Genomic DNA, 19408 nt, shown 5'->3' with positions numbered 1-19408 from the left:
GCCCGGCGGAGGCAGGCGGGGAGGCAGGCGCGCGCACCGCCCCGCCCCGCCCCGCCGCGGGCACGCCCACGAGCACGCCCCTGGATACGCCCCCTGTCGTTACGACGCGGCCGCTTTACGGCAGTGCGCGGTAACCGAGCGGCGGCGGCGACGGGCGATGAGGCGGCGGGTGAGACCCGGGGGACACGCGAGGGAAACGCGGGACACGGCGGGACATGGCGGGACATAGTGTCAGCCAGGTCCCGGTAAGGACCCGGCGCTGGGCGCCATGCCCGGGGGTCGTGCCGGCCGCAGCCGTCGGGGGTCGGTGCTGGCCGGCCTCGGGCCCGGAAGCTTCAAGCCCGCGTTTTAAGGAGAAAAAGGGGTAAAATGGGTAAGGGAGTGGAGGTGTGTGACGGTGCTGTGGGTGGTCCCTGCTCCCACCCCAGCCAGGCCCTGGGCCGGGTGCACCCTCTCCTGGCCCGTAATTCCCGTTTACTCCCACAAAATAAATGGGATTATTTTATGTGAATAAAAAAGCGATGGGACGAGCGGGATCTTCCCGGGGCTGCTGGCGTGCTCTGATCCGGCACCGGAGCGGCGGGACCCGCTCGGGGTCAGGCTCGGGGTCAGCAGGTCGCTCCTCCTCCGTGGGGCGTGGGACACCCCGATCGCTTCCCTGAGCGAATTCCCACTCCTGACCCGATCCCTGTGCCCTCCAGGTCTTTCAGGCAAGTTACATTCCCTCCCCGCGCCTCCTGCTGCTCCCTGGATTGGACCCTCTCTGCGGGAGGTGAGAGGTGAGTGCATCGCTGGGGTTAGGGATCCCAGCCGGGATCCCCTCGGGACATTCCCGGTGCCCTCGCTCACCCTCGGGTGTTCTGCTCACCGAGGGGTTTTTTCCTGTTAAACTCCAGGTTTTGGTGAGCCCCATCCTGGAGAGCAAAAACAATTATTGTGTGTTGTTCCTGTGGCTCTTGGTTTCGTGCTGTGACACCAAGAGAGGTTCTGAGATTGGTTGTAGGGTCTCTGGTTTGGGGAATTTGTCCAGAACGGAGCAGTTTGGGCATAGTGAGTATGGAACTTGGAGTATTTTCCTCTGATTTCAGCACCCGTGGCCTGTTCATCCTTCAGAAGTGGGATGTTCTTGTATCGTACAAGAGTTATAACCTACAGCTGCAGAGAGATTATTTATATTTAACAGAAAAGGAGACAACTATGCTTCCGTTCTGGCTGAATTGTTTAATTTTCCATGAATTTTTCCTCTGGCTCTGTCAGGAAACACAAGATTCAGGTGTCATCTAGCCTGGCTCCTGCTGGTAAATAGAAATTAATGTTCCTTGTCTGATCTTGCTCCATTAACAACTATCTAGACATGGTATCTAAACCCCGTATCTCCAGGAAAAGTGAATAGAAAGTTAAACCATAAGGTCTTTTACTCTTGATCTTTAAAAGACAAAACCTTCTCTGTCCTTCTTCCTGCTCCCTGATAAAGTCTGGATTTTTTTCAGACCAGTTCCAGGTGACTTATTTTCCTATTTACCTCCATGCTCTTTAAATTAGGAGCAGGACTCTAGTGACGTCTCACCCTGAACTATTCACTCTGGAGGTTCTTAGCACCTTTAATTATTAAAATAGACTTTAGGACTCTGATTCATCCCTGGTTCACGCTCCCGTTGCTCTGTCACTGCCTTTTTATGCTCAGTTACTGAGGAGTCTCATTCCTTGGCTCTCAAGTGCCTTCAGCAATTACTTGCAGAGTGTTGTTGTCTTTAATGGTGTGAAAATGACAGGTTTGGGGAGGTTTTTGGTCAAGTGTTGGAAAATACAGGCTTTGCATTGCCGGACACGAAGGAGCCCCATCCATTTATGGATTGAACTCGCACTAATGCCAGCACCTAATTTGTTAAATTAAATTATTATAACTTCAGTGAGGGAAGCTTGACCTCTTGCCCTACTGATGCAGCACAGCACCGTTTTCAAATCTGTAAATGGAATGATGGTGTTTGTATGGAAATGCTCCTTTCTGTCTCCCCGGTTTCCTCGTCTCAGCATTGGAAATGGGGCAGCTGAAATCCCTTGGAGGAGCTGAGGATTCCAGGGAGTTTGCACAAATTCCAGCTACTAATATGCAAATAAAATGAACCAGCAAGACACTTATTGGCAACCTCCAGCAAATGTTCCAGGCCTGTGCCAGTATTTATTCTTATTTTTATGGAAACTGAACAGAATGTGCCCGAGCCTTCAGGAAGAGAGTCCTGGCTGTGGCTGAGCAGAGCTGCTCCCAATCCACGTTGGGATTTCAACACTCCTCAGAGGCTCAGATCCACGTCCTGGCTCCTCTGCAGATCCATCTTTAGCTCTTGGGAGGTTCTCCCAAAGAAAGCCACCTCACCAGTGGCGTTTCACAGCCCCACCACTTTGTTTTGGTCCTTGCTGCTTACCTGACCTGGCTCTGAGGGAGCCTCCCAAGGGTTTTCCCTTGGAGCTGCATGTGGTGAGTCATCCCACAGAACTCACAGGCAGTTTCACAAATACCAGATGGCAATAAAATTAAAAGTAGTAGCTAGTGGCAATTAAGCACTTGCACTCTCCTTCCTGACTGGAGGAACCTGCCAAATGTCATGACAGGAAAAAAAAAAAGACAACTATGTTTCTGCAGAGTGGAAAATTAACAGAGCACGGGACACACGCTTCCCTCGCTCTTAATCTCATTTGGACTGGAGTGGAAAGCTATTGGCTGGACTTCTACACGTCCAGGAGAAGATGAAGCAGAAAGAATGCAATGTAAAGGAAAATCTGGGGCATTTCGTGGGCACATACAAGAAGTATTTCAGCAGTGCCCATGTTAAACCCCCAAACAGGATGTTTGGAGGCTGTCCAGATCTTTAATCCAGGCTGTATTCAGGCAGGCTGAGGAGTTTCTGGGATTCTGTTGGGATTTCTTGTTTTTATACTACAAGGGTTTGCACCACGAGCTTGGAAATAGTTGGAGCTCATTAAGGTCGGAAGCGTGTCCAAATGCCATTGTGTTTGGCTCAGCATAAACAAGGGCTGTTCCCTTCCTCCGGTGACTCCTGCTGCTCGGCATCTCCGGGATCCACCAGCCACACACCAACGCTCACTGGCTGTTTCATGCCCCAAGCGCTCACCTCGGCCCTTCCTTCCGACGTGTTACACATGGACCATGGCTCATCCATTCTGTTCCTTGCCTGTCATGTGCCAGGGGACCTTGCCAACATTTTTGAGAGATAAATCCCTTAATTTATGCATCCCTGGCCAGGAAGGTTATTCCTCATGATTCATGTCACAATAAGAAGTGTGAATCTACTTCTTCCTAACAGAACACGCCATTTGCTTCATTCTTCTTTATCACGATGGAAAATTGGTGACTTATTTATAGTGAATCATATTAAAGTGATCTTATCATTCTGAGCTTTCACACGAGGCTTTCAGAAATCTGAAGATGTTTTCGTGCTGCCTTTGGGACAGAGGAGGGAAGGATGAGGCCAAAACCAGCTCCATGTCATTTGTGTCCCAAGTTGTGGCATTTCTAGCCCAGTCCTGGCCAGGAAAGGATCTAGAGGCTGAGGATGCATCACAGCACTGAGGAGCCTGGAAGGGCTGCAGGGTGTGAGAGCTAAAGGAAAACCAGGGTAGATATAGGGGCTCTAAATCAAATTTCCATGTGGAAAATTTCCTAAATCCTACTCTGGCTATGTAGAGAGTTGTCATAAAGATTCCCACGGTTGGGAGCGGGTTTGTTTGTGATCTCGTCCTGCTTTGTTGCTCCTTACTCACAGCTGTGCCTCCTGTGCTGGCAGCCCAGCAGGTTCTCCTGGAACAGGTCGTGCCTCTGGCACAGAGCTGGGGCACCCTGTGCTTGGAGAAGGGGACCATATGTCTGTCAGACAGCCCAAGAAGGTTTTTATTTAGGGGAATACTGGTGATGCAAAGAACTCCAGTGCTTGTCACTGCACACAAAACACTGAGACACGCAAACACGACCTGACTTCTGGATCCCTCCTGGTTTCTGTGCAGGAACTGCTCTGAAACTCCTTTCTTGTGAGGTTCAGATCCTCAGGATGGAAGGTTGATCTCATTGGAGCCACAGTAGGTTGCTGCTTAACCCAGCACTGTATGTTCTCCATCTTCTCATGGTCCTGCAAATATCCATCTGGGAATCCTGGGCTCTCACTTACTGCTGCTGAGAAGGAACTTGAGGTGTTTGTTGGGCTGCATCCAGGTGTGGGCTGTATCCCGGGTGTGATCCAGTTCCCAACCCGTGTTCCTCTGTCTGTTGCAGCTCTGGCGGTGCCCCGGAGCAGCGCAGGATGGATCCCGTGGTTCTCAGCTACGTGGACAGCCTGCTGAGGCAGTCGGACGTGGCCCTGCTGGAGCCCCCGAACTGGCTCAACGACCGCATCATCGGCTTCGCCTTCGAGTACTTCGCCAACCAGCAGTTCCAGGAGTTCAGCCACCGTGTTTGCTTCATCAGCCCCGAGGTGGCCCAGTTCATCAAGTGTGCCCTTAGTCAGGAAGAAATAGCCATATTCCTCCAGCCCCTGGACCTTCTCTGCAAGGAGCTGCTGTTCCTGCCTATCAATGACAACTCCAGCCAGGCCGCTGGGGGCACCCACTGGAGCTTACTGGTTTATTTCAGGGACAAGAAGTGCTTTGCCCATTACGATTCCCATAGTAAATGCAACTCTGTACATGCCAAGCAAGTGGCAGGGAAACTGGAGGCCTTTCTGGGAAAAAGAGGGGGCAAAGCCACCTTTGTGGAGGAGAAGGCACCGGCACAGCAGAACAGCTACGACTGTGGGATGTATGTGATCTGCAACGCCGAGGCTCTGTGCCACGGCTACTTCCAGGGCCGGATGGAGCCTCTGCTGCAGCTCCTCACCCCCTCCTACATCACGCAGAAGAGGTCAGAGTGGAAAGCTCTCATCACAAAACTGGCAGAGAAGTGATGGGGATGCACCTCCGGCCCCCCAAAAACTGCCTTCCCAGTCCAAGAGGCAGCACCCCCAGTGCCTGAGGGAGATGCCCATGCACAGGATTGTCCCAAAGAAAAAGAATGTAACCCCTCTAGCATGGCTACACCCCCCAAACACCCCATTCCCTCCAGGAAAAGCCTTATTCTCCTCTCGAAATCACCGGTCTGTCTCAGCTTCTAATGACAAGAGTCACTTTGCTTTCAAAGAAACCCTCTCCATGGTAAATTTTTACAGTAATCGCTGCGGCAAAACAGGTTGCTAAAGAGACTTCTCCACCTGTGCCCAGCAGGCAACACACCCTCATTAGCTGGCTTTAGTTGGCTCCAGGAATTGTCCTTCCAAGCCACGTTTAGCAAATGTTCTTTAAACCCAAGCCCCCAAGTGCTTATCGTGGACAGTTCTAATTTGTGCCTCCTGCTAATGGTATTGGAGAAATGTTGGATTTAGAAGCCAGGATTTTGCACCCCTGAAAATCTAACACTGAGATGTCACTGCAAAAAGATGAGACTGCAAAGGAAATGCTACAATTAATTTAAGAACAGGGCAAAATCAAAGTCATTTTTCATCAGCCAGGTGCTCCTCAGCCACACAGCGATGGCTTTTTTTGGTCCCCCACCCCTGCTTGTTCTTATTGCAAATTAAAACCTGACTCTGAACTGCTGGAAGATTAATAGGAAGCTGAGAAAGCCAATCCTAGGAAAAGAAACTTAATTGAGATGAAAAGCAACACTCACTCTTTGAAGTTTGGTGTTTTTCATTAGGATTTTAGGTCGTCTCTGTGCAGGGAGGGTTTGTCAGTGCTCCCCAACCCTTGTTAGCGGTCGCTGCTCATAACACAAAACCAGTTCTGTTACTTGAGAGAAAAAAAAAAAAAAAAACACACCAGGGAGAACAAAAGGACAGAGTTTGAGGTATAAAAGCCAAAGATAACTGCGGGCTCCTTGAAGTCCTTAATGCACTTCAGAAAACTGAAACACTTCTCTTCCCGTGCTGGATGATGGCTGGGATCCCAGAGTGGATCCTCTCCTTAAAGACAGGCTTAGCAGTGTGGAAAATAAAAATTAAACTGAGATGTCATTGCAGGATAAGGAATAATCTCTCACCTGGTGAGAAGCAAAGAACAGGTTGCTCAGGTGGTGTCTAGCAGAGCAACCACACCCCTACCTGAGACGGGAAATCCGGGTTAAATACAACCCTTGAGGAAGGATTGTTTTTAACCTGGAGCTCTTCATCACCAGTGAGTGCAGCAGCACAGCACTGAGGGGTTGGAGGGCTTCACCTTCCCTTGCTCCAAGTGAATGTCAAGAAATCAGCCCAGGCAGCCCCAAAACACCCTCATGGCAGCACTGGGGCCTGACAAGGGTTGGGGCTGTTCCCCTCCCTCCTAACACTGCCTGGACAGGAGAGCAGCCTCCAGCACCAGCCCTCCCTGGAAAACCCACTCAGCTGGAGCCAGAACAGGATCCAGCTGCTTGCTGAAGGGGATTCCCTTTGGACTCTGAGGGGCTTTGCCAGAGCAACATCACTGCCACTCCCAAATTCCAAATAAAACTCAGACCAAACTGTGTGCTTCCCAGCGTCATCCAGTCCTTGGTGTCCCTGCTAATGCTGTGGTGCAGAGTGTAACAGCATGGTGGCTCTGACTCATCCGTCTGACAGAGCTGCCTTGGCTGATTTAATCTCCCAATCCTATTTTTAGAGATTGGCTTGGGCTGGGGAGGGAGGAAGACAGAAGATGGGACCATGGGTGTGACATGGGCAAGAGCAGGGGGATGTGAGGGCAGGGGCTGTGCTCCTCCAGCACCACCCTGTGCTCCTCATTGTTGTTTCCAGGCCAGCAAGGTGACTGTCCAAGGATGTTCCCTGCACCCGAGGCTTTTACGTGGCATTTCTTTACACAAAGAAAAGCAAATAGGCTCAAGCAGGACGTCATTGGGAGAGCCAACGTGCACCAAACCAGGCAGGCAGACACCAGATGGGAAACAAAACCAGAACCTTGCAACCACACCTGGCAGCAGAGCCCTCCAAAAGCACACTGGGGGTTCATCCCAGTGCTCCTCCAAACCTCCTAGAAGTCACTGCACCCATGGCTCATCCCACTACTGGCTTTAACCAAGGAGTCTTGAAAGGAGACCACATTCCTGGCTTGGCCTCAGCACAGGAGCCCCAAGCACCTGCTGTTGGAGGACCCAACAAACACCAGGCTGGGCACATCGGACCAAACCCCCCCCAGTCCTCAACCTCTAAACCTCTTTTTGGGGCCAAGAGCCCCACTTTGAGGTTGGACTCACTCACTAAACACCAACTTGTTTGTTGGAAAAACAACACCACGTAAACAAGCTGGGTGAGTCCCTGGCGAGGACAGGACGGCGCCTTTCATCCTCCAGGTCACCCAGGGAATCAAAGGCTCCGACAGCCCCATAATGCCAGGGCTCTGAATAAACCAGACCATCCCCCCCAGGCACCCCCGGGTGCTAAATCCCGCCCAAAACAGGTGACACCACCCCTGTCCCCACTTAACCAGTGCCACCGTGGTTTTCAAGTTGGGCCATTTTCATGCATTTTGCTGCATGGTCCAGGCCGGGGAAAGGAGTGGAATTGGGTTGTGAATGTGCAGGGAGGAGGAGGAGAAAGAGGAAGGCTCACCCTGCCCAGCCCAGCTGGGTGGGGCTGCAATGAATGTGCAGGGAGGAGGAGGAGAAAGAGGAAGGCTCCCCTGCCCAGCCCAGCGGGGTGGGTCTGCAACTCAGCTCCCTCCCCAGCAGCGCTGTCACCAGCGCGTCACATCCCGCAGTCTCTGCTGCCATCTAGTGCAGTAACCTCCTTGGCTCCTCCATCGGGAGCATCCCTGTCCCCTTGTCCCCATGTCACTCACGTCCTGAAGGGACTCTGGGACAGCACAGATTTTGGGGTGCCCGGTTTTGGGGCTCACAGCCTAGCACCACTGTGGAGAACGCTGGTAAGAGGCAATGATGTGCTAGAAAATCCAGGGTTTATTTTAATTCCATTTAAAAGCCATTCCAAGCCCAGAGCGAGCAATGAGCTCTTCCCCAGGGCGCCGGGATTTGGCCCCATCAGCACTTGTAGTTCCCAAAAAAACAGGAAAGAAAGGAATCACACCGGTACCACCTGCCACCCCAGAGTGCTCCCAGGGGGGCTGTGGGACAAATCCTGCGAGACAGATCCTGCAGCACTCGGTTCCATGCAGTGACAGGGTTAACACGAACCAGGGCACAGATTGTGCACTCTGGGACATTCCCCAGTGCCAGCCATGGGCTCCTTTCCAGCGTCCTCATGGGGCGAGCAGGACTGACAAAGTTCATCTGTGCCAGGTGTGAACCCCAGCGAGGACACCTGGTCTGGGGACCTTAAAGTGCTTTGCAAGGGATGCACACACACACCCTCCCCTCTCTGAGCTCGGTGCTCCAGGAGAGAAGGGCTGGGGAGCCCTGGCTTGAACCCCCACTGTTGTGTGTGGGATAAATGAGGGACACCCCACAGGGCTAGTGGGCCCTTTCTCCCCATCCCCACAGATCCCTGTATTCAGGGCCATTCCTCCAGGAACATTCCCAGGGATACTGAGGGACAAACAGGTGGGTTCTCCCAGAGCAGCAGTGGCAACTCATCCACATTTCTGGGGGTTCCTGGTGAGCCCAAGGTCATCTTTTAACAAGAAAAAAAACAAGCCTGAAATAAAAATCAGCATCCATCTTAGCAGCAAGTCCTAAGGGAAGGTCCAAGTGCTCGGCAGCCCCGAGCCACTGTCCGGTGCTACAGCACAGCAGTGTCCCAGGGAGAAAACAGGTTTCCAGTGGGATGGGGAGTTGGCACTGGTGGCCAGAACCTGGCTGGAAAGTCCCACCAGGAGCAAGTGCCCAAAGGAAGAGAGAAAATACTTGGTCCCATTTTACCAGCCGAGGGAAAGCCGGACCAAATGTAACAGCCACGGCTGGGAGGACACAGCACCGGGATCCGTGGGCAGGGTGCCACCACCTCAGTGTCCATCCTCAGCCAGCACCTGGGGAGCGGTCACCTGCAAGCAGGGAGTGGGGTAAGATGGGATGAGTAACTGCACAGGCTCCGTATCCCATCCCAGTGCCTTCTGATGTCCTCAGCCCAAGGAGATTCCCCTCCTGTCCATCCCATGCTGACATCCATGGCCTTAGCCCCCAGGCACAGCCCAGCTCCAAAAATGTCCTGGTGCTTCCTACAACTGGAGAACCAGCCCCAAACCAATGAGGAAACCTCTTCCCAAGCTCCAGAGTCTCCAGGACAGCAGAGCTTCCCAGTCACTCAAACCAGCAGTTGATGGGATCACCTCTGGTCTGGAGATGGCACTGTGGGTTCTGTCACTGGCCAGCCCAACAGCAGGCCCAGGATAAGGGACAAAGCATTCCTTAGACACATCACAGAGCAGAGCCATTCCTCTTTGCACCCACATTCCCTCAAGTCCTCCACTCATGTCATGAGCTGTGTGTCCCACAACGTCCTTGAGGGCCCCTCACCTCCTGTGCCCGCGGGAGAGGTAATCCCGGTTCAGAGAGCAGAGCTGCTGCTCCAGACGGAAGATGCGGAATGCCAGGTACGAGGAGGACACAACCAGGAGACAGATGCTGGGAACAGAGGAAGAAGCCAAACACCCAGTTGAGACTGAGACTGACATTCCCAGTGTCCCCCCAGCTTCCCAGCACCCTTGGCACTTACAGCACGATGAAGATCTTCAGGAGCTGGTAGTCAGAGGGTCTCAGCTCTGCCACACAGCTCTGCTCCACCTCCAGCTCCTCCTCGGTGTTTATTGCACTTTCTGAAAGCAAACCCAGAGTCAGCGGCACAGCCACACTTGGCTGATGCTCCTGCTCCTACAGCAACCAGAAAACATCAAATATTCCTCCCTCATGGGCTCAGACCCTGCAGCCAGGAGACCCCAGCCCATTCCCAGGACTCCATAGTTGACTCCCAGCCTAATCTGTAAGGCAGAATTCCCCTGCACGAGAGCAGAGGATGGATGAACACACTTTTATGGAGCTTATCACCCATGTGGAGCAGGGCACAATCTCATGCCCCTCACCTGAAACCAGTGGCTCCTCAGAGGTGAAGGAGCTCTCCTTGGTGCTCAGGCTGCTGACAGAGGCCCGGTGGATGCACTGGTAGTCGGCATCTGGCAGTGACAGTGACAGTGAGGTAGGTGACACCTTCCTCCACTTGCCCTCAGGGACAATCACCTCCTGTGGGAACAGTCCTGGTGAGCCATGAATGAAACCAGCACTGCCATGAATATGGGGGAGCCAGATTCAAACTCAAACCTTGGAGCACCAGCACATTGAAAACATCATCCCGAGGGAGAGCTAGTCTTCCATGATGGCTCCCTAGGAATGCAGGTTCCTACTATCAAAGAAGGACCTGCCCATACACCCAACACCTGCCCCAAATACCAGCTGCTGCCTCCTCTACCCCTTGAAGCTCAGGGTGGACACCTGGAGTTCTCCAGCAGGCCCTAAATAGGGCAAAAAAGTGCCCCAAAAAGACAACAAATCAAGCAGGGCGGCAGCTGGCACAGAGAGGGGCTCCCATAATGGAGAGTTCCCAGGGCTGGAGCTGCTGAAGGGCTGCATCCCACTGAAGCACCAGGAGATAATGCCAGATCAGCCTGGGTCACTCCCAGTTCAGGCCGTGAAATGAATCTTTAACCCCTGGGATGTCACCAGGCCATGGGTGACATCCCACCTGTCACCCTCTGGTGCACCCCAACTGTCACCTCCTGCACGCAGCCCGAGGCTCAGGACCAGCAGCCATGGAAGACACCCTGTTCCAAAGGTGCAGGATATGGCTCCCATGCTCCCTGGATCATGCCATGGGTCAGCAGGTGTTTCCCTCTCCCACCATCCTACTCATCCTGCAGATTTTTGGGTAACTCAACCACATTCCCAGCCTGTTATCCACATTCCCAGCTGTGAACAGCATCAGCCGCTGGGGAGCAGAGTGGTGGCATTTTTCAAATCTCTGAAGTTTTTCTGTCTATACACAGACAGAGTCACTGGCTGTGCTCAGGCAGCCCTATTGACCCATCTGCTCCTGCCAAGTCTGGGGATGAGGGTCCCAGAGGACAAGCTATGATGGCAACAGGCACATCCTTGCACCCTTTGATGGCACCAACAGAAGAACCAGCTCTCTCCTGACTCTCTGAGCAGCCACCAGACAGTGTCAAACCCACCAAGGCAGGCCCTCTCCACCCACAGCACGAGCTCAGGGGGTCTCTCCTCTTCTCTCCCAGAGCTGCCCTGACTCTCACCAGTGACACGGAGTCCGGCTCCTCCGACAGCTCCTTCAGACTCAAGCTCTTCTTACTGGAAACCTAGATGGGGAGGACAGGATGGGGCATTACAGTGCCAGCTCTCCCTGCTTCAGCCTCAGCCACAAAATGGAATCTGGGCTTTTCTGCTAAGACTATGAAGAGCAGCTGCTAGAACTTATAATCATGAGGATTTGGGGCATGGGGAAAGGGCACTGCATCAGTGCTTCCCATCACAAAAACCTGGTGGGGCCATGATTGAGCCAAGGGCTTCCATGGACAGGATAAAACATCAGGGGGTAAAAAAAAGAAGGGTACATCTGGGCAGAGCCCATTTCAATGAATAAGTCCCCCAGTTTGGCAACAGGGCTGAATCATCCAAATGGTTGCCCTCGCACAGCTGGCACACACCCTCCTGGGCAGGGCAGGGCAGGGCTCCTGTATGGCTTCCCACATGCTTCAAAGTCAGGGAGAAGAGGTCCCCACAGTCATCCTCTCCAGCTCAGGGGCTGATGGATGTCTTCCCCCACTTAAGTTAAATTCTTTAACTTTGTACCATTCTTTCTCCCCTTAAAACTTTAGATCTGGGCAAAAGGCATCAATGTGCAGAGTGGCAGAACTAGTATTACCACCAGATTATAAATAATTCATACCCACGCCCTGAGAGAGAGCAGAAACTCGGAGCTCTGCCTCATCCATGACCCAGAAAAGCCCACAGGGACAGGACGTGCCCAAGGCATGGCTCCTGCCCCCTTCCCATCCCTTGCTGAGGAGTGAGGATGCTGGGAATTGGAGAAGGCTTTGGGAGCAGTCCAAAGCCTTGGAGGCAGTGATGAAGAGCTGTGCTCAGCCCGAAGGGAAGGTGCAGAACCTCAGGGCCATGGACACACGGTGGGACACAGAGTGGAGGTACCTGCAGGTGGGTGCAGACTCTCCTCAGGACATCATAGACGCTGTCACGAGAGATGAGGGATACAAAGATGTACTGCAAGAGAAAGAGGCGAGCTGTTGGGAGAGATTCCCCCCATCCAGAGTCCAGTTCTCCACAGGCAGTGACAGGCAGAGACATCATGCCCTTGAATCTCCCCGTTTTCAGGAGTCACATCTCCCCCACAGGCATTTCCCTGTGGAGCTTCCCTGCTGTTATTTTTGCAGCCTGCTAAAACCTGGACCAGATTTTTTTGGGGCCAGTCTTGCTCAGTTGCTGTTCCTACAGTTTTCCCATGCTCAGCCCAGAGGGACACGGCAGCAAATGGGGCCAGGACCTACAGAAAACATCCCCAGGGATGGAAGGGACACAGGGCCACACTCACCATGCCTGACACAGAGCCCCTGGTGACATGCAGTGCAGCCACACATGGCTTTGAATGCCCATATCCTACCCTGTGCCACTCCCTGCTAAAACCCACCTCCCAAATTCCACAGGAATAACTGCCTCCCAACATTCTGCAGGAACAACCCCCTCCCTGGCAGGGACAGGCAACACACAGTGCTGGCAGCAGCACCTGGGCAGACGAGGACTTGGACACACTACATCAGCTCACTGCAGCCAACAACATCCAACAGGATTTAAAAGCTGGAAACGCAGCCCTGTATCCATGTTTTCCGCCAGCTCTGGCTGAATGCCAGCCCAAACCCTTTCCCTACTTGTGCTTAAGGAGTTTAAAGGTTTTACGTGAGCCTGGCAGGGATTTGTCAGGCTCGGCCGAGTTTCACTTGGGCTTTGCTTCGTCCAGGAACAAAGTGAAATTCAGGAACAAAAGCAAAGCTGTGGTGTTTGCCCTGGCTGGCAACCAGCACAGAGAGCAACTCTCACTCTCTAACCAGGGATGGGAATCGCTTCCTTCGCTGCTCTCAAACCACATCCAGTTTGGACCTGGGCATCTGCTGTGTGTTGGTGTTACCTTTCTGCTGGCGGTGGTGGTGATGGCCAGGCCGTTGGGCAGCAGCCGAGCCGTCTTGTGCTTCTTTATCAGCTGTACAGACACCACTGGGATCACCACCTGCAGGGCAGGAACACTGGGATGGACACAGCACAAGCATCTTCCAGCCAGCCTCCCTAAGACCCGTCAGAAGAGCCCCCTGTGCAAGCCCAGGGAGGGTGAAAAATAAGGCAGGACGTTATTTTTGGCAGGGTAACTTTGCTGAAACCTCGAGCTTCCTTCAGGTATTTGTTTAAAGCATCACATATAAATAATTCAATCCTTCAGCCCAGTTTTAAAGGAAGCTGTCTCTGCCCAAGATCCCCGTCAGCCACAAGACTAATGGGGAAACATCAGATTGTAAATCAAGAAGAAAAGCCAAGAGAGATTCAAATCTCACCCCCCCCAAAACCTTTGATCTTCCTTGAAGCACCACTGCGGCTGGAAGGAGGTTTTGCATCAGGGAATTTTAAATCAAACCAATATTTGGTTTCCCCAGGCTGATGCCACAGGTCATCAGAGCGGGAGGCACGGCTGTGCTCCCTTTCCTACTGGAGGTTTTTGTTGGGGATTTTGGTGGTATTCTGGTGAAAGAGGGGATGAGCTGTGGTTACAAGCCCTGAGGGACCAGGGTGGGCTGGTGCCCACGTTACCTTAATGTCCTTCCCAAAAAGGTTTGCGTAGAAGCAGAGCCAGTTGGGGGAGATGTAAAGCCTTCCCTGGATGAGGATGTCTCTCTGGAGCGCGCAGGAGCAAACTGCAAGGCAAAGAGAGAACCGTGGCAATGCCTGTGCCAGATCCTCCCGTGCCGATCCTCCGCCTCCGTGCCCATCCCTCACCCTGCCACGCACCTTTCAGCACGCTCTCCTCCGTCGGGATGTCCTTGAACAGCTTGTGGTACTGGGAGTTGTACTTGCTAGCAGCCTGAAAGAAAAGCAGAGCAAAGTTATCCGGTGACCTTGCCGATAAGGAGATCCAAAAATCCCTCTCCTGCAAGAAAACCTCCCTCTGCCCGCACCCGGGACCGGCGCAGGGGGGTCCCACCGGGCTGGGAACAGGAGCCCCGACGGATTAGAGGAAGGCTGGATGATCCAGCACCCGGCGAAGGCTGTGCCATCCTCCCAGATTAACATTTCCCTTAATAGCTACAGGGGCTGCTGGTGAGGAGCCGGTTTTCTGCCAGGCTCCTCTGCAGGCAGTTTGTTTTGCCCAGCGGTTTCTCTCCTCCTCCTCTTCCCTTATCCGGGACACAGTGACAACACTTGCTTTGCGCCCATCGCGCCGCGCCATCCAGCTATTTATATTCCCGGCGCCACTTCAAAGCCTGCCGGCAGCCGCGGCGGGAGGCTCGGCAGGTCGGCCCTGAAACGCTCCTGTGGCGAAGGTAAAGCTCCGAAGCACTTCAATATCCTCCAAAAATCTGCTCAACCGGTCCTGTAAGGCAGCTTTGTGCCCCCTGCCCTCGGGATGCTCCCATGGGATACGGCTGTCCCGCTGTCACCAAGGCAGGAGCTGCTTTGCCAGGATGCAGAGAAGGCTGGCGCAGCAAGGCTGGTTGGTGGCAGCCACGCAGGCAGAGCCCTCCTGCCCACAGGTACGAGGTCACCTGTGCTCTGCGCACCTTGTCACCGGATGAGCTGGGCCCTAAGAGGATCAAGGTTCAGCAGCACCTGCAGTTGGCTCAGACCTCCCAGAGGGATGCTGGGATGGTGGGGGTGCCAGTGGGAGCATTCCAGGAGAACACGGAGGGCATTACCCCCTGGCCCCAGCACAAATCCACTGCTGGCCCTGTCACCCTCCCAGATGCCTCTGAGGAAGTCGAAAAACGTTCTTCTCCTCAATTTTCTTCATGGAAAAAGGCAAAAACGCCATTTCCTGTCACTCCTTCCTCTTCCAGAGCATCTCCTATCTGTAGACGGACCTAAAAAACTATCTAGTTTGGGCATGATTTGAACAAGCAGAAAGATTCAAATGGACAGAAATTTATCTGTTCTCAGTCAACATTTCCACTTTCTCCTTTGCTCTAGATGGAAAATCCCGGAAGCATTTGCAAGGTAGAGCACGGGCCACACAAAACCATCACCACATCTCCTGAAATTACACACAGGAAGCTCCACATCAGAAGATGTCTCTGACTCCTTCAGCCCACAGCTGAGACCCCAGATAGGCTCCTCCTGGGGCAACAGGCTACAACACTCCAGCCTGGTCATTCCCAAAGCCAAAGGCTTACCACTTCCCGGTGGCATTTCTTGATGTCCTCATCCTTGAGGGCTTCGTTCAGGCGGAGGCTGGAAAGAAAAACGATAATCACCAGGTAAGCAAAGAGCAACAGCTCTCTCATCTGCTGCCTAAAACACGTGTGCTGCAATATGAGACATAAAAAAATGTAAAGGACTGAAGAGAGACCCCCAGAGAGCCACATTTTGGGTGTCTCCGTGATTTATCATGGCACTGGGCACTGCTGAGGGTCAGTACTGGCTGTTGAGGGCTGATCTCTGACGAGAGCCAGTGAAGGCACCAGGATCAAGGTACTTCACACACTCAGCTCTGGGGGAAGGAGCTGTCCTGGCAGCAGCTTAGGACAGGTTGGGAGTGGAAATGTGCAGATTTGACGGTGGGGGCAAGGATTCCTCAGGGAAAGCAGAGGCAGGAATTTGGGAATGTGCCTGAGCAGGAGGGTGGACTCAGCTTTGGTCGTGCACAGGGACATCCATCCATGTCCATCCCATGGACAGATGGAAGGACAAACCATGGAGAGAGCAATATCCTACCAACAGCCTCAGCAGTGGGAATACCATCCCCTTCCCCAAAACCTTTTCACTTCCCTGCTTTTATACCCGCAATATTTCAGAAAGAAAATGAAATTGGGTGCCCCCTGTGCCCTGCTCCAGCTGACAGGCAGTATTCAGGGCTTGAAGGCAGCAGGAATGCCACAGCAGGACAGAAAAGAGAGAGCACTCAACGGCAGGCAGACCTTGGGATGCTGCTCCTCACCTGCCGTCGAGGGAATCCAAACTCTTCTGCTTGTGGGACACCTCCAGCTTCTCACGACCGTGCCTGGGCTCGGGGCTCTTCAGGGGAGCTGCCTTCTCATGCATCGGCGTGGCACTGCAAGGAGACACCCATCAGCCCCCTAGGGAAAGGGGAAAAGGGGTCTGGAGCTGTAAATCTGTTCCCTTCAATCCCAGCCTGCACAGAGACATGAGAATCTGCCGCTCAAGGACAGCAACAATACTTCTGCTATTTCTCAAGTCATATGGAGATTTAAAAAAAGTCATTTTTCTGCCAGGGACACCGTGGCGCTCAGAACAGAGCAGCCAAACTGCTGCGGCTCCCTGCGATAACACCCTCCAAAGCAGAGACTCTTCTCCTTAAATGCTGGAAGCTGGGATGGGAAAAACCACAGGGCTATGAAACTCCTTGGGGGGACGGATTTCAGCCAGGGTCTGCTCCTCTTGGTCAGCAAACACCATGCTCCCAGGGCAGAGCTATCACCAGGCACCGTAGAGCCACTTATTTACCATTGGGAATGTTATCAGAGGTTGCTTATCAGCCACGGCAGGCAAAGCAAACACGGGCCCAGCGCCGCAGGCAGGTTATCACCTGGCAGGCCACAAAGGTGACACTTCCACCCTCGGCAAACCACTGGATATTGCTGCAGCACTGGCAGCCAAGCAGAGCACCATCCCAGGGGACCGGTGGCAAGGCAGAGCCAGCAAACAGCCACAGACCCATGGAGAGGAAATTATTCCAGGGAAAGCACTCAGCTCACTAGGCAGGGGGCGATGGCAGAGCAGGTGGGGCGGCGGCAGGACAGGATGAGCGCCAGCAGGCGGGACAGGCGCAGAGCTGGAGCGCATCCCGGGGCCCGCGGGGGTGATGCCGCGGCAGTGCGGCAGAGCCCAGGCCGAGGAGCCAACCAAACTTCCTGCACTCTGAGAGCAGCTCCTTCGCCACCTGTACTTCCCTAGACACATCCTGCTCCTGCTCTGAGGGGCTCGTCTGAAGGAAAACCCATGGAAATAATCCCCCCAACTCAGGAAAGCCAGGAGAGGGGTGCTGGATCCCAACAGCTGGATCCCAGCATAAATGGGCTGAAAGCTGAAGCTGTGTGAGCTCCCACATCCCCACAGCCTCAGAGCCCAACCAAAACACTGTCCAGGTGCAATGGAGCTCAGCTGACTCCCAGCTGGAGGCACAGGGAATGCTCCCACAACACCTAACACATACATGGGGGCACAGAACCAAAGAGAAGTCACTGGTGCCTTGAGGTTGGAAACAGGCTGGGAAATAGCCCTGGATCCCCACAGCCACTGTTGGCAAAGACCTGCCTGCACAGCCCTGGAGTCCAAGCACTGCAGGGATGGGATGGACACACTGAGGTTGTGGGTTTTTAGGAGCTCAGGTCAAAGGATGTGTCAGGAAGGAAAAAGAGACCTTACTGACAAGAAGCAGCAAAATAACATCGCCTGGCATAGCATCCAAAGGTGTTTTCCCTGGCTGGCTCCTCAGGTATCCTCTGCCAGGGGATGCCATCCTGCCCTTAGACTGAAACTCCTATCATGGAGGCACCAAGCCTCCATCTGCCCTTCTCTCATGCTGGAAAGGGGCTCTGACCCAATCTGGAGCCTCCTTGCCCAGAGCTCAGCACTCTCTGGCTTCCCTCACGTCATTCCTTAAATCCGCAAGTGCCTGCACTGCTTAATCCGGGTGAGCGGATTTATCCCCAACCGGCGCTGACACCAAGGGGCACCACACAGGGATTGGGGAGAGGCAAAGGCATCAGAACCACCTCTGAGGTCACCAAACACACAGAAATCCCCTAAAATGAGAAAACACACAGGCTGGAAAGCACTTGGAAGTGCTGCATCCTTGTTTTCTCTCCCTCTCATAGCCACCATCAGGGACAACTCCCGGACACAGTGCTGGCAGTGGGATGCTCCAGGGGGAGTCTGGGGGCTGTGAGGAGCATCCTCAGCTCCAGCAGGGACATCACAGGAGCTGCTTTGTCTCCTCTGTCCAGATCTTGCTCCATCCTGGCTCCTAGATGTATCAGGGCTAATAATGTATGGGATGCATCCCACACATCCAGAGTGTGGGAGCACAGGGTAAGGCTAGGCTCCAGGCACAGGGAGGTTTCCCTTCCAAGAGGTGCTTCCAGTGCCAGCACAGTGAGAAAAACTCTTTCTAGCAGCTCATACTGTCACCCTCCTCAAAGAATTTGTTCAGCACCAAGCTGTTCCTAAGGTAAACTCACCATCCCAAGTGTCCCAAAATAAAAGTGGAACAAAACCAGTCGGAGTTCAGAGCTCCAGAGAGGAGGCAGAGAGGGTTGATGTAGAAGTTCCCAGCAAGGTGAAAACAATCCAGCGACCTTTTGCCCATTTCTGACACCTCCTACCCGCCCACCCCGGCTCCCTGAACGCCCAGGTTTTGCCACGCGAAACCCGGTGCTTCTCCCTCCCACGGGATCCGCGTCTCCCTTCCCTTACGCGGCGCTGGGATCCAGCCTGGAAAAGGTCCGGCGCGAGCCCCTCCGTCGTCGAACGATTTTCGCTGGATCCCTTCCCCGCTGCCGGAGAAGCGCGCGGCGGAGGCCGGAGCGAGCCAGGCAGGGATCCCGCCTCCCAGTGAACCCCGGGAGGCTCAGAGGCGGAGGGAGGCACCGGCGGGCGGGCGGCCGCGGCCCGAGCGAGCCCGGGCGGGATTCGGCGAGCTGCCCTTGGTCCCGGCGTCCAAGGTCATTTCAGTCCCGCGTGTCGGAGCTGGAGCGGAGCCACCCCGGGATGCTGGAGAGGAACGGCCGGAGCCGAGCGGCGCTGGCGGGAGAGAACGAGGCGCGACGTCAAGGCCGGAGGGAGCCCCGCGTGTCCGTCCCGCGGTGTGCCCGGTGTTCCCCGCCCCGGGAACCGGGGGGTCACGGCCGGGACGGAGCCGAGACCCGGGTCCCGGGATGCCCGCAGCGCCCGGGGCGCTGGGTCTCATCTCAGCGGGAGCCGCTCCGGGCGGGGCCCCGCGGCACGGAGGGAGCACGAAGGGAGGCGACCCTCGTGCTGCGGGGCTGAGCGGGGCACGGCGGGACTGCGGGTCTCGGCCAGCGCCGGGGCCGCGCCCGGGGCAGCCCCGGCGCAGATCCCATCCCCGCCGGCGCTCAGAGCCCCTCAGGCGAAGCCGGCGGGTCACCGGCGGGCAGCGGCGGGACTTCTCCCCGGCCCGGC

General features: G+C 54.4%; 2 protein-coding genes across 6 annotated transcripts; one reads left to right on the top strand and one right to left on the bottom strand.

Annotated features, from left to right (window-relative positions):
• Positions 1-92: 92 nt before the first annotated feature.
• On the top strand, positions 93-6541 carry SENP8 (SUMO peptidase family member, NEDD8 specific). Of its 2 annotated transcripts, none has more exons than XM_041418631.1 (3): positions 93-169; positions 702-779; positions 4286-6541. In XM_041418631.1, the coding sequence occupies exon 3, from the start codon at positions 4314-4316 to the stop codon at positions 4950-4952; it is 639 nt and encodes a 212-aa protein (XP_041274565.1). In that variant the 5' UTR covers positions 93-169; positions 702-779; positions 4286-4313; the 3' UTR covers positions 4953-6541. The 2 variants fall into 2 exon arrangements, with proteins under 2 accessions (XP_041274565.1, XP_041274566.1); XM_041418632.1 differs by lacking the exon at positions 93-169 and adding an exon at positions 211-245.
• Positions 6542-7964: 1423 nt separating this feature from the next.
• On the bottom strand, positions 7965-19010 carry GRAMD2A (GRAM domain containing 2A). 4 transcript variants are annotated; one of them, XM_041418627.1, is made up of 12 exons: positions 18683-19010; positions 16185-16323; positions 15421-15478; positions 14042-14114; positions 13844-13947; positions 13173-13271; positions 12182-12253; positions 11269-11331; positions 10048-10204; positions 9684-9783; positions 9485-9592; positions 7965-9012 (listed from the first exon to the last, which is right to left on the bottom strand). In XM_041418627.1, the coding sequence occupies exons 2-12, from the start codon at positions 16286-16288 to the stop codon at positions 9009-9011; spliced, it is 942 nt and encodes a 313-aa protein (XP_041274561.1). In that variant the 5' UTR covers positions 16289-16323; positions 18683-19010; the 3' UTR covers positions 7965-9008. The 4 variants fall into 4 exon arrangements, with proteins under 4 accessions (XP_041274561.1, XP_041274560.1, XP_041274564.1 ...); XM_041418626.1 differs by having other exon boundaries at positions 16185-16298; XM_041418628.1 differs by lacking the exon at positions 7965-9012 and having other exon boundaries at positions 9481-9592; positions 16185-16298.
• Positions 19011-19408: the final 398 nt, after the last annotated feature.

The sequence above is a fragment of the Onychostruthus taczanowskii genome, unplaced genomic scaffold (genome assembly GCF_017590055.1).
Source record: "Onychostruthus taczanowskii isolate IOZ18803 unplaced genomic scaffold, ASM1759005v1 scaffold6, whole genome shotgun sequence".
In the NCBI taxonomy this organism is placed as follows: Eukaryota; Metazoa; Chordata; class Aves; order Passeriformes; family Passeridae; genus Onychostruthus; species Onychostruthus taczanowskii.
Note: the sequence above shows the minus strand (reverse complement) of the source record. Positions and strands in the feature narration are given on the sequence as shown.